The 14,187-nt window shown below is 32.6% G+C and overlaps 1 protein-coding gene across 2 annotated transcripts in view; it reads right to left on the bottom strand.

Annotated features, from left to right (window-relative positions):
• The window catches only part of LOC137394354 (peroxisome proliferator-activated receptor delta-like), a 38,136-nt gene extending 24,411 nt beyond the window's left edge, over positions 1-13,725 (bottom strand). The window contains exons 1-4 of one of the 2 annotated variants that reach the window (XM_068081068.1): positions 13,635-13,725; positions 8,790-9,125; positions 3,989-4,231; positions 1,932-2,174 (exon numbers count right to left, since the gene is read on the bottom strand). In XM_068081068.1, coding sequence (XP_067937169.1) covers positions 1,932-2,174; positions 3,989-4,231; positions 8,790-9,075 — 772 coding nt within the window. In that variant the 5' untranslated portion in view covers positions 9,076-9,125; positions 13,635-13,725. Of the gene's footprint in view, positions 1-1,931; positions 2,175-3,988; positions 4,250-8,789; positions 9,126-13,634 lie in introns of both variants that reach the window. The other variant, XM_068081067.1, reaches the window with a different exon arrangement.
• Between the last annotated feature and the right edge of the window lie 462 nt (positions 13,726-14,187).

Below are 14,187 nucleotides of genomic sequence, written 5' to 3' on the forward strand. Positions count from 1 at the left end.
TTATTATCGTTCGTTGAATAAATAAAGAGTTTTGTCTTCGATAAAACATAAACAATTTATTTATGTAAATTTTGATGCTTACAATTGATTGCATTTATGCATACTTTAAGGGTTGTTGATGCTTAAAAGGTCCAGAGCTTCGGGGCGCTGCCCCGAACCCCGTTGGGGGCTTACACCGCCGCCAAATCTCCAGGTGTTCATAACTAGTCGCCTAACATTTGCCACCCCAACTTGCAACCAACGAATAATGACCTGCTCTGAGATGAATTCTCAACATTAGGAACAGATTTTTGTAGAAATGAATAAAACATTCTCATCAACTAAATCATATCTCAAAACTAAAATTTAAAAAATTGCATGGTTCTATCATTTTGACTAAGGAATGCTCTATGTCTCATTCTGCTTGGCACAAAGTAATTGTTGGAGTTGTCCTAAAACAACTGATCTAGGACAAATGCTAAACATGAATAAATGAAAGAAAAAACAAGTATTTTGTATCATTATTTTGTTTACTTTGTCAATAATGCTACTGGTTGGTGCATGGAACATAGTCACTCTAAAAATGAACTCACATGCTTATGGTACGACTATTAGCAATTCTATGTTTAGCAGTAACTGTTTGGGGATTACTTTGATGTCTATGGTATGATTAGTCACGTGTCTATGATTAGCATCAATAATATTAGATTAGCAGCAGCCATCTAGTGACGATGCCAACTTCCATGTCTATGAGTAACTATATACACAGTCAAACCTCAGCAATACGTTCTGATATTTGTTTCCTATATAAAATGGTTGTTATAAACAAGCAAATATTATTATTTTGTTTAAATTGTACCAACACCCAACAAATACCAATGTTTCAAATAATTACATGTAGCATTTTAACCAATTCATTGTATTAAAATGCGCAAAACTAAATGGCCAAACCTAGATTATACATAAAGAATTAAATTAGTGAAGTATTAATTAGTTAATAAGTTTTGGTTGCTGCTATAGCTTAGAGACCCGTGAACAGATGTATAGGTTTGGTGGACAGACTAATAAAATATCCTGTGTTACTCTGTCAACTGATTGTTTTGATTTATATTTTTGCTATTATTATATTTTTTATTTTTCACTGCTGCTATTTAACATTTACTTATTAAATTGTAAAAGTAAAACTTTAAACAATTTCAGGTGATAAAAACTACTTCGTATGTCAAAACAAATATTTTTTCAAGTTTTACATGATATGGTGAAAGACTAGAGGTGATCGTAAGTCGAGCGTTGATGGTATATTTTATAGTACTACTAGACGAAAGCCTGTTGTTGCACGGGTCTTAAAAACAGCCTATAAACAGTGGCAGGTAATGTAGTTGCCATTGGCTAATTTGAGTGTGCTAATATCTGTATTACTAAACTTACTAATAAGAGCTGTGAGAACAAGCTTTAGCGATGTTGTGCATAACACAGCGTCACAATGCATATTTTAGCCCAGATAACGACTCATATTGCTCGATGAAACTATTGCATCTTGTTTAGCTTAATAGGTTAGCTTGAGGCCTAGTGAATGAAAGGTTTTGAGATAAAATATTCTGCGCTATGAATATTTCATTGCTAGAATTTAACCAGCTATAGCTCGACAGACAAATGACAAACTTTCAGATTTAGATATATAGAAGATATTTGCAACTGTGTGATAAGATATGAAATCCAGGAAACTTAGACTCTGCTATAAAGAAGTAGCTAAGAAAAGTTTAAAATGAAGACAGACTCATGGCAGTCAACCGCTAATAACCGAGTCGTCATACATAAATTACAACCAGTGTTGTAGTTTATGTACAACACTGGTTGTAATTTATTACAACTCCAAACTCTCTTGCAATCACTTCGACTAACTGCAAAAGAAAGAGGAAGACTGTATCTAGAATTATTTCTGATCAACTTACCTAAAGGTTCCATGCCCACAGACAAACACTTCTGGTATCTGCAGTAGGAGCAGGCAGTCCGACTGCCTTTGGTGATTTCACACTGCCCCACTTCCTGTCCACTCCGTCTGCTGCATGTGAAGGCCCGTGACGACTGTTTACACGCTCGCATATAAAACTTCTTACATGCCTCGCAGACGAATGCTCCGCAGTAAAATCCTGTCGCTCGGCTCTCACATATCTCACAAGTCTCGTCTGAAAAATCTACAAAAACATTCAACCAATTAACCAGCTTTAGAATTCTTTGCGGGTTTAGTGGAGTTTTGAAGTTTTCACTGCCTGGATCTCGGCTTATTAAAAACATTTCATAAATGACTATAACTGCCAACAATTGACAGACAACTTAAAAAACATTTATATTAGAAACTTTTATGCAAGTTTACAAAAAATAAAAAGTTAATAAACTTTGGTAAATATTTGATAACTGATCAAAAGTCCTGAAAACTATTTTGGAACTTTTGTGTTAAATAGTAGTGATTAGAGACATGAAGGTTTCTAGACCAATTTATAACTGATGTTTTTATTTTTTATGTATATTTTAAAAATGTCCTTTCCAGGAGTTGTTAACCTATAAAAAATGTAAGCACACGTGAGTTTTCATATACAGTTTTTTATACAGTAAGAAAGGTAAACTAAATTCGTTTGAGGTTATTACCATACCGAAAACAAACTAAGTCATGCAAACTATTTTTGCCATTTATCGCTATAGATTATTTGCATGACAATTTAATATCGGTCAGTTATTAATATTTTCGCGTTTAAATTAAAACGGCATAAAATCATTTTTTCAATATGTTCTAGCATAACTAATTATTTTATGAAAATGCCTGAAAGAAAGAAACAAAAACTAAAATTTTCTTAAAAATATCTGAAAAACTTTTATCATCTAGCAAGATTGTTTGAACAAATTTATTAGCCAATCAAATTGCCTCTAATTGCAAACGGTAAAACAAATAAATCGTCCCTAAGGGAGAAAACCAAATTTTAGTCAAACGCTGTAATCAGCGAATCATATTTCACCATTAAAACTAATAGCCAATAAGATGACATCGAGCAGGCTAAAAACAAACCGTATAGAACAACAACTGTCTGCACACAAAAAAACTACGACTAACCGCAGATGAGGTCACTCGACGATATCCTATATAGATGTCATATAATACTTGCAAATATGTTCATTGTTTGCGCTAAACAAGGATGTGCGAAGGAAGGCAAAAAGAACATTTGTCACAGGGTGGTGCGAGTACAGTGAAAGTATAAGGCATCTATTTATTGGTGACATCGATTCCTCAACAGACGTTTGACTGCTTCATGAGCCATGTCTGCCAGTTCAGAGGTGTCAAAGCGTTTTTAAATAGCTTACGGGTGCTATTACAAAAGCCCCTCTACACACTTGTTAGATTAGTAATTCACACAATGCTAAAGCAAGTTGATTTATCGAAACTGATGATTTTCAAATATTAAAAAATCTTTAAATAAAAAAGCCGTAATTCCAAAAATTTTTAAAAATCTAATTTCTGCTCCCGAGTTTAAATTTGAAACCATACACACTCTCAAAACAGTTTTATATGAAAACTGTTATTTAAAAACCTTTTAGTAATATACAGTTTAGCTGTAACCTTGACTTTAGTTTGTTTAGTTGAAGGGAGCCATTATTTAATAAAAACTATTCATAGAAGGGGTAGTATTTGGAAGCATCATAGTAATAAAAAAGTTAATCGCAATGAAGTAGGCTATAAACTTGTAAATCACAAGCTTTTGTTGACATTTAGTATATCGGTTAGTAGAATCTTAACATGATGCTCAACAGCCAATCAGAGACCACTGTAAATACGTTAATTACTATCCAGAGGTACAAACAATTTCTGTTTTCAGAAATTATTCCAAGATCTGATGAGAATATTAGCTGATATCAACTACTAATTAAAAACAATTATAATACATAATACATCATGATTATATACTACTACAATTATCAAAGAATGTTGCCTCCTAAGAAAATAGTGGATGGCACATACTTGATTTGGCAGATTTTGGGACTGTCCTTTCTTGATTCATCAAAATGCAGTTTGCATCCATTTGACTGGTTGATATGCTGTCCGTATCTATTTGATTGGTCGGTATATTGTCTGTTTCCCTTTGGTTAAACAAACCTCGGTCTATATCAACTTGATTGGATTCTTGACCAATTGTGGCCATTTGGTTGGATAATCTTTTACTCATGTTCATCTGATTGGTTGAGTGAGCAGACGCACCATCCCCTGATAGCAGAGCATCATCTAGAGGGCATACTTTTACAGACAATTATTATAACATAACTTGAATTTTAGGTTTTTAGAAATAATTTTAGCTTACTGAGTATATGTTTAACAACAAAAATGAAATTGTTTGAAAAATCTTATTCGAAATACTTTACTTTTATCAAATCTATACAGTGTATGTTTCAGGATGTGACAGGATTGTAACAATCTATCAGTACTTCATCGAAATTTATGAAAAAATGATGTGCGGTCTGAGAAAAAAAACAGTTGGCAGGTGAATTAGTGGGAATATAAGGCTATCAACAAGGCTCATGACATGTCATCGGTTTGAATAAATCCCATCTCCAGCCGGCTCTGACACCTTGCCACTTCTGTCAGACGTGTCAATCCAAGAATGGCCATAATGCATAAATATTAAAAATTCTTTGTAAAAATTTGCATTGTTAGTTGATTTATTTGTTTGTTGTTTTATTTTGTTTGTATTTATTTATTTTTTTGTTTATTTATATTTATAGTGATTTGTTTTAGCATCATATAACATCCTAGAAAAAACTAAAATTAGCTTTATCAAAACCTACGGCGGATCTAGGTATGCATAACCTTTTGAAACAATAGAGCTATCTGATTAGTTTTAAACTTTAAAATGGTTTACTTCGAGGTTCATAAACTGACAATTATATTGGTCTGCAAAATGACTCGGTCTTCATTATCGCTACATATAAGCTTAGAATATGTTAGAAAAATTAGCTACGATTTCTTGGACCTAAAAGTGATAAGCAAACATAGGTTCTATCACATCACTGCAGAATGTTCACTTTTGTGTACTGCTGATGAACCAAGTGATGTCGCTTAAATGCCATTTCGTCATCAGCTATTCTCAGCGCTAGTTTTGGTGACAGCTTCATAGAATAGAATTTTCTTTAGTTACCATAATTTTAGAATTTCTGTTATATAGTTTTATAGTAGCATGTGAAAAAATAACAAAGTATTTAAAAATATGATATTTTCAATGTTGATATAACAATGTAAATCGAGTGATTCAGCTTCTTCAACAGTATAACAGTATAACAATATAACAGTATAAGAGTATAACAGTATAACAATATAACAGTATCAAAATATAGCAAAATAACAGTGTAACAATATACCAATATAACAGTATAACAGTAAAACAACATAATAGTATAACAGTATAACTGGATAACAGCATAACAATATAACAGTATAACAATATAAGAGTATAACAGTATAACAATATAACAGTATGAGAGTATAACAATGTAACAGTATAACAATATACCAATATAACAGTATAACAGTAAAACAACATAATAGTATAACAGTATAACTGGATAACAGCATAACAATATAACAGTATAACAATATAACAGTATAACCGTTAGACCAGTTCTATTTCTAACGTGGACATTACTAAGTCGGGTACTTTACTCATGAATATAAGACTTCTGTCTAGAAATCTAAAATGATGTCCATCTGTACTCCTTTCTGTGGTCAGCCAGTATAGGAAACTAACTTACGATCTTGACTTAAACATAACTTGAATAACCAAAGAAACCACAAATATAATCATAGGATTATAAAAATAATGGCTTTATCTTACACTCTGCCTGCTCTCGTTTAAACTTATAAGTTAGCACATAATTTAATACCTCCAGACAGCTGCTAGTGTTTTGATTTGCTGTAGTTTATATGTGGCAGCTTTCTTACTTAACAGTAGATAACCACCTGTTCACAGATGTCAATATATTTGAGAGATAGACTTACCGACAATATCAAGACAATATAAACCACTTATATCAAATGGTTTCAACTTATTTTACTGGCTAACTAGTAAGGCGCCCTAACTCTGTCTTCACTGAAACCTCAGTATACGCCATATATAAGAATCACTTGTACCACATATGTAATTTTCTAAAGTAATTTTAATTTCTGATATTGCTACTGTCACCCGTGTACATATTGCATAGTTGTATATTTTTTACGATTTACAATACAATGATGATGATACGTTGAGAATTCAGATGGAACTTGAGATATGATAATGATCACACACGTTGAGAATTCAGATAGAACTGACATATATCATGCAGCATATACAACATCTGCAGCAGGCATCTAGTTAAATAACAAAACACTAGGCACACATTGAAGTCTTGAATGAAAGTTTAAATGAAATGAAGTCTCAATGAGGTTTTCAAATTTTTTATGTATTAAAATTCGTTTATAATTAAATTGAAAGCTTTTTCCCTCAGTAACTGACGTATCTTGTCAATGTATACTTCTCTGCAGTAATACTACTTGCTAAAAATTAATGTTCTTATTCATGAGCACTCAGCTAAGCTTTCTTCATTCAAATATCTTATTATAATTTCAATCACTCTAACAAAACATTAAATAACTATAGTATTGTGTGGTGGCTAAACTGAATGCTTATAGTTTTACCTAGGAAACCTACTCTAACATAAGGCTGCCTATATTATAGTTTGCTCTTTTTAGGCAGGAGGATTAATATGTACTTGACCTGCCTCTTTAGATGCTTGTCTTTGTTTATTAGACTGCAAAGACAAATAAATTATGTTTAAGTTAGCCTTTGAGAACTAGAAGCATCTGCAAAGAGTTGAGACTGTCCTAAGTCATTCATTGGTAGATAACACTGAGTTATTAATGAAGAACATAAAAAGGCAATACAGATGCTACCCTACTTGTGATCATTCGTGTTACAAACAACGACAGATATGAACGGTGTTGTGCGCATGTCAAAAATGTTCGGACAGAGATGCTGTAAGTAAGATTTTGTATTGCGTGCCTTTTTTTGAGTAGTGCGTCTTTTTGCTGCAAATATCAATTTTTCCAAGTAATTACACAGCTAATGCATTTGCGACAGAGAGCGACAGTTTTGAAACAATACAGTAATATTCTTTTACAGTAGTACTGTTTCTCTTTAGTTGTATATACATCTTTATAGAGCATAATGTTGTCTTGTTATTTAGTTTTCTTTAAGTGCGCTACAAACCAATATGAGCTACTTATACAAGCCTTAAACTTACTTATACTTATATAATCCCTAAACATACGTTCCGTACAGAATAATAAACTGAGACAACCTAAGAATGAATGTGCCTAACGAACGTCTATTCGGAACACATCTCATTCGTAAGTTGAAGAGTGTCTGTATTACAAATGGTGACTGTCCAGGCAGATTGCAATATACATTAGTGTTTAGTTTTGGCTGGTGAGTATAAATTTAATACAACTATTCAGTATTGTAAGCAAAGCAAGATGAGAAAAGTGACTGACATAAATTTTTCTTATAATAAGAGCTGTGTCCATTCGTTCTTTCAAAGTCACAAAAGTTAGGAAAAAAATGCATTTATTTGAATTTAAACTTAGAGATTTTCTATCTATTCAAAAATACAGTCGATTAGTACTCTAGTAAATAGAAAGATATAGTTGATATAGAGAGTCGGTAAAAACTTTACTCTATAGAAAAATATAGTTAATATATACATAGAGAGTCTATAAGTACTGTAGTATATAGAGAGATACAGTTGATATAGAGAGTCTGTAAGTACTCTAGTATATAGAAAGATACAATTGATATAGAACATCTGTAAGTACTCTAGTATATAGAGAGATACAGTTGATATAGAGAGTGTGTAAGTACTCTAGTATATAGAGAGATACAGTTGATATAGAACGTCTGTAAGTACTCTAGTATATAGAGAGATACAGTTGATATAGAGAGTGTGTAAGTACTCTAGAATATAGAGAGATACAGTTGATATAGAGGGTCTGTAAGTACTCTAGTATATAGAGAGATACAGTTGATATAGAGAGTCTGTAAGTACTCTAGTATATAGAGAGATATAGTTGATATAGAGAGTCTGTAAGTACTCTAGTATATAGAGAGATACAGTTGATATAGAGAGTCCGTAAGTACTCTAGTATATAGAGAGATACAGTTGATATAGAGAGTCTGTAAGTACTCTAGTATATAAAGAGATATAGTTGATATAGAGAGTCCGTAAGTACTCTAGTATATAGAGAGGCATATTTGATATAGTGAGTCTATAAGAGCTCTAGTTTATAGAGAGATATATACTAATGATATAAAGCCAGGATGTATGTACTCAGTGCCTTTGATAAAATATTGTATGACGATTTTTAGGAAATAGACTAAATTATGCCGCAAACATGATTTGAAACTGAAAGACACTTTTGCTTAGTAATATATATATTTTTCTAAAAATGTACATTTGTCTACTTTTAAACTAATGTGATGCTAAAATATCAAAAGCAAATAAAAATTGTAAAACAAACAATGTTATGTTTTTGAGAATAAAACCACAATAAATTTTTTTTTTTTAATTTTTAGACCTTTTTATAATAATCAGCATCACGAAATTTTAGTTAGAAATTCTGTAGGAAAATTAATTTATGTTGTTATGTAAATACATGTATGATTCTGAATAAGCCTGCAGCCAGACAACAGCAGAACTAATTCTGCTCATAACGATTTTAGCCAAATAAAACTTACATAGCATTTTTTGGTGAGCACTTGTTTCGCCTGCCTCTTTGCCTCTTGAAATATTCCATGAGCTGTCAATTGTACAAGGTGTTTCAATAGCCTGTGAACTAATGCCCGAGTCACCATGGTGACTGGAATACAGCGAGTCTGTGGCATATCTGTCGATGAGAACAGCCTGCGGTTTCCTTGGTTTTGCGAGACATGGATTTGTCGGGGTGGGGCAACTCTCTACTAAATCCAGAGGAGGGAATGACCATAAGGTCTGACTCGAAGTCGAAGCAAAGGGCATATTCATTTGTAGCTCCTTAATCAAGAACTTTAGATCACTTCATAAACAGGAGCTTTCTAAAAAGGAAATATTTAAATATGTAAGGTGTCCCATTATTTTCTTAAAGCTGTGCATATTCTCAGTACAAAAAACTTACTATCACAATCAAATTTTCTTTGTAAAATATGCTGTACATTGGCATTGATTTAAAGAAGAAAGAAACTAGAAAATGAAATGCTGAGATGAATTCTCAACATTCGTAACAGATGTTTGTAGAATGATTAAAACATTCTGGTAAACTAGATCATATCTTAAAGCTGAAATTTAAAAAAGTGGGTGCATCTGCAGCGCAACATTTTATTTACTGTTTAAAAATTTTTAATTATCCAACAACACAAAACAAAACCTAACAAATACATGAAAAACAAAAGAAAATATTTATTTCACTGAATCATGTCTGGTTAAATGGAAATACAATATATTTCCATTATGCTTATATTATTATTTATATATACTATAATAATATAATATATATGAGCATTAATATGGTACTATTGTATTCAGTAAAGTCGTTGATGTGACGACTGTATTATGTTTAGTTTTAATTTCAATATACATGTAATATATTAATAATTATTATAACAAAACAGATTTTATTCATATTGTTACGCTTCAGCTATCAGCTCTCTGCTGTTAATATTTCATGAAGCAAATTTGCCAAGTAAGATAAGTTTACATTTAAATAAATAAGTTTACACTTAAATAAATACATTTACGTTTAAACTTCAAGACCAACTAAAAATAGCTCATAAAAAAACATTACCCTACTAAAGAATTAGAACAGAAAGTTTTATCATTTAATTTCCTGCACCATATTAATAGCGACTGAACCACAGCCTCCTATAATACTGCGCAAACGCATTAGGTTGTAGAATTGGAATCTCTCACTATAAAAATGAAATGATCACTAAAACTTTGTGGAAATGTTGAAGATGTGTGCTAACAAAATATATTCCAATAAAGCCATGAGCCTTCATAAAAGGTAAAATATTTTTTAATCTTTAGTGCAGAGGCTAAGTCAGTTCCAATTAGTACATACTTATGTTTGCAGGTAAATCTAGCCATTTACTATTTATGGACTTTTCCATTTAATATAACATGATAAAGTGATGCATTTAAAAACAAATCAGACCTGAGGCTAATTAGAACTGGATCAGATTATATCACTTACTGACACCTGAGACTTACAACCTGGTGAATAGGATTTTTTCAAGAAACTTCCATAATATATAACATAATGCAATTAATATTCATATATATTCACATGTATTATATATATAATACATAATATATATGTATTGTATATTATATATAATACTATGTTAAGTATTATGTATAAGTATTATATATAATATGCATTTATTGTAAATAATATATTTATATGTATTATATATAATATATGTATATTATAATGTGTAATATGGAGAGTACTTAGCTGTTGGTTAATGGCGAAAGATCTGTTTCGAATAGACATAGGTCTGCTCTCATCAAGTCACAGTTTAGCAAGCGTTTCTAAACTTTCTCCTGATTAGAACAGATCTGTGTCTGCTTGAAACAGATCCGTTGACATTAACCAACAGCTAAGTACTCTCCATATTATACATGACACTATAATTCACTCTGCACATAGTGTATTGAGTGCTTTTTCTTTATTATTCTTTACGAAACTAGCGTCTCTAGCAATAATAAATACGCATATATATATATAATATATGTATATAATATACATGTATATGTATTATACCAATATATTCGTAGCCATATGATAATGACAAGTTCAATTTGAGGCATTTAAACAGAGCTCGATGCATTTAAAAATTTTGATATTACACAATGTTGATTCTTCTGGTTTTGTAAAAATCTTTTAGCTTTATTTTGAAATTTGTGTTATAGAAAAGACATTTTGAGGATCGGAGTGTTTTCTAATCATAATTCTTGACAGAACTCTCTTAATATACTAGGATCCTGAAAAGCTGTACTAAAAATACTCATGTGTTGATCATGAATTAGGAGTGTCAGTAGAGGGTGCAACAGCCTTACCGTTTAATTAGTGAATGCAGTGAGAGCGTAACTATAAAATTAGATAATCTTTAACATTCTGAATCAACAAGATTTTCTTGGCGAATGTCCAACATGCATGATTCTAAATTCAAAGTAGTGAGTCAACAGGATGATCGAAAAGAACAACAGCACCAGGGCCGTATCCTCCTATACTGCAGCTACTGCCATGGCAGTACCATTTTTTGAGGCTCAAAATCCCGGAATTCACGTCATTTTTGCTTGATTTTAATACTTTGGCTGGGTAAATGGTCAAAATGCCGTTTATCGGTTGCGTGGGGAAACGACATTTACGTTGCTTTTAGTATAAAGCTGCCGTCTCGTAATGTTAAACAAAGGATATGAATGCTAGTAAGTTTTAAATATCATCAACAAGGTATTAGTCGATAAATTAAGATTTGAAACGATTATCCGAAGGGCGTTGCTTTGTGCTAATGAAATCGCGCCTCCTTGGAAAAGAATAAAAGCTGGAAATACCAGTCAACATCGGCTCGACTTTCAAAACGGTAAAATAAAATACTATTTGATTCTCCGATTGTAAGTGATTTTTTGGTGTGATTAGAATAACAATAATTCAGATGATGGAAGTGATGTAAACTTTTTAGACTTTTATAATACTTAGAATATACAGATAAAAACGATCGTTGTGGTAGCTCGCACGGCAACGTTATAGCGTTGGACTCTACCGAAAGGAATGCTTTCAAGCATTTCCTACAGAGACAATTGTACATGGTTGTGTTTTTTGTAGTAGTAGATATGTAAATGAATGCTTATGTACAAAATATTTTGTTCATAGAAATAAATTAAGTTTGAGCTATGCATGAAACATGCATAGCTCAAACTTAAATCTACTACTACTTGCTCAGTGTTATAGACTATAGTATAAGTACATTATTGTTAACATGGTGCTCTATTAATTTTACTTTTGAATGCTACAATATTATTTAATTAAATTATTTCATAGGAGACTAGTAGTCTCCTGTAGGAGATGAGTAGTCTCAGACTACTCATCTCCTACACCATTCAGCATTGTACCCGGTGATAATTCTACCTCATGCTAGCTGTGGCCAACCCCTTTAGCAGCTCCCATTCACATTATATTTTTAATAAGCGTTGTTAAAGACAATCTCAATAAACAGTTTTATATTTAGAAAACTGGATTATAATGTCAAATTTTCTGTTAGAACATGTGCCCCATCAGGAGCCAAGTGTGCTAGATTTGCACCATTTTGACTAGTTATACTAAAAATTTTCCCGGGGGAGAACCCCCAGACCCTCCTCCCCCACCAAGAGTGCGCTCGGTACCCCTCTTGGACTCTCCCTGCAGTACCATTTTCAAACAGGTGGATACTGCCCTGAACATCACAATGTAAGCCATACAGTGTTTTATTGACGCAAACAGAACATCGTCCTCTCAAACATTCAGCATAGCTTCTCAATTAATATCCCCAAACAGTTTATTGATGAGTGAAGCAGAACATTTTAATTTCGTGGTTCTAAGCCAAATTGCGCTATGGCTACAGGGGGCTTACTATGACTCTACAAGAGTAAAGATCTCTGGCAAGCATACGCTTATGGAAAACATACACACAGTGATGACCAAGAAGCTTATAAGACCGTCTTTACATAAAAAAACCCATTTATTTGTAGTAAAAGCGAATGCGAATGAATAATTCAGCATGATGGAATAAAACCTCCATCAGAAAGCTGGCCAGTCTAAAATATATGCAGGTTTCTACTTTCTACCATTAAACACTGAACACTGATGACAAGCTTGCACTAAATAGACACAGTGATGGCACAGGTCTGCCTAAAGTATATGTTCTAAAACTAGAAAATGCAACTAAAAGAAAGCTACGCTCGAAACTGCTAAAATATACTAACAATTATGCGCATACCATTAATGTATATATTTCGAACGAATACAAACTAGCGGATTTTAAGAACAAATTTGTTTCGCTATTCGCCGAACCTAGAACATGAACATGAAATAATAGGCAATCTCAAATAACAGCTGCTACAACTAGGAGTTCAAAGTAAAACCACATTCAGCTGAAAGCAAACTGAAAGTATGAATAATTCTAAAAAGGTTAGACAGCATATTGACCTCCTTGTCTAAGAGCAGGTTTTGCACAAAAGTAACTAGGAAGATTATATGTAACTAAAACACACGAACATACCATCTACAGTAAATATCGAAACTGAAATTCGGTAAGCTTAACCAAACGCCCTATTCATCTCGTGCTAATGATTGTGAAATTCTCTGTTAACAGGGTGGCAATGCAATATTTATATTTGATCTTCCACTAGTTGCGGCTATGGGTATAAACGATAAGCATAAATCAGATTCGAGCAAAATTGGAGTAAACACTGCATACTATGAACTACTCTGCATGACTAGGTACTTAACCATGAAAACATAACCTGCAGCTGTTAGTAAAAGCTTCAGGAATTGACAAGCAACTTACCCAGTGCTGAAGAATATGCTGGATTCAGTCTCTTGACAGAGCTTCTTGTCCTCAACTAGTGGACTGGATACAATGACAGATTCCTGTTCACCGTATGATTGATATGTATCTAATAGGTTGTGTGCGGGTTTAACGCCATGTATGCACGCAGTTGTAAACCAATGAAAGCGGGAATGTGTCACATGCGTATTTGGAAACAAGCAAGGTTCAAGCCTGATACGCAAAAAATTATTTTGTGCTTCACCTCAACGAAACAGACAAAGGGAATATCTAACAATCTCCAAAGATCCTGGTTTGGTTTCACGAATCGTGTCACCTGCAGCCATCAATTTTCAACTATGACGTTAGCGATCTATAATACCATACTTTTGTTCACAATAAGGTGCGGATACAAACCTTTGTATTAGCCTACGATAATAAAAGATTCTTTTCAAAAAAGGAATACAAAATAATAATTAATTATGAATACACTTCAGACATTTTGGCAAAGTATTCTCAAGAGTTTGTCATGCAACTTATAATTACACCGAGCAACCTAAGATATTTTGGTGAC

The sequence above is a fragment of the Watersipora subatra genome, chromosome 4, assembly GCF_963576615.1.
Source record: "Watersipora subatra chromosome 4, tzWatSuba1.1, whole genome shotgun sequence".
NCBI classification, from domain to species: Eukaryota; Metazoa; Bryozoa; class Gymnolaemata; order Cheilostomatida; family Watersiporidae; genus Watersipora; species Watersipora subatra.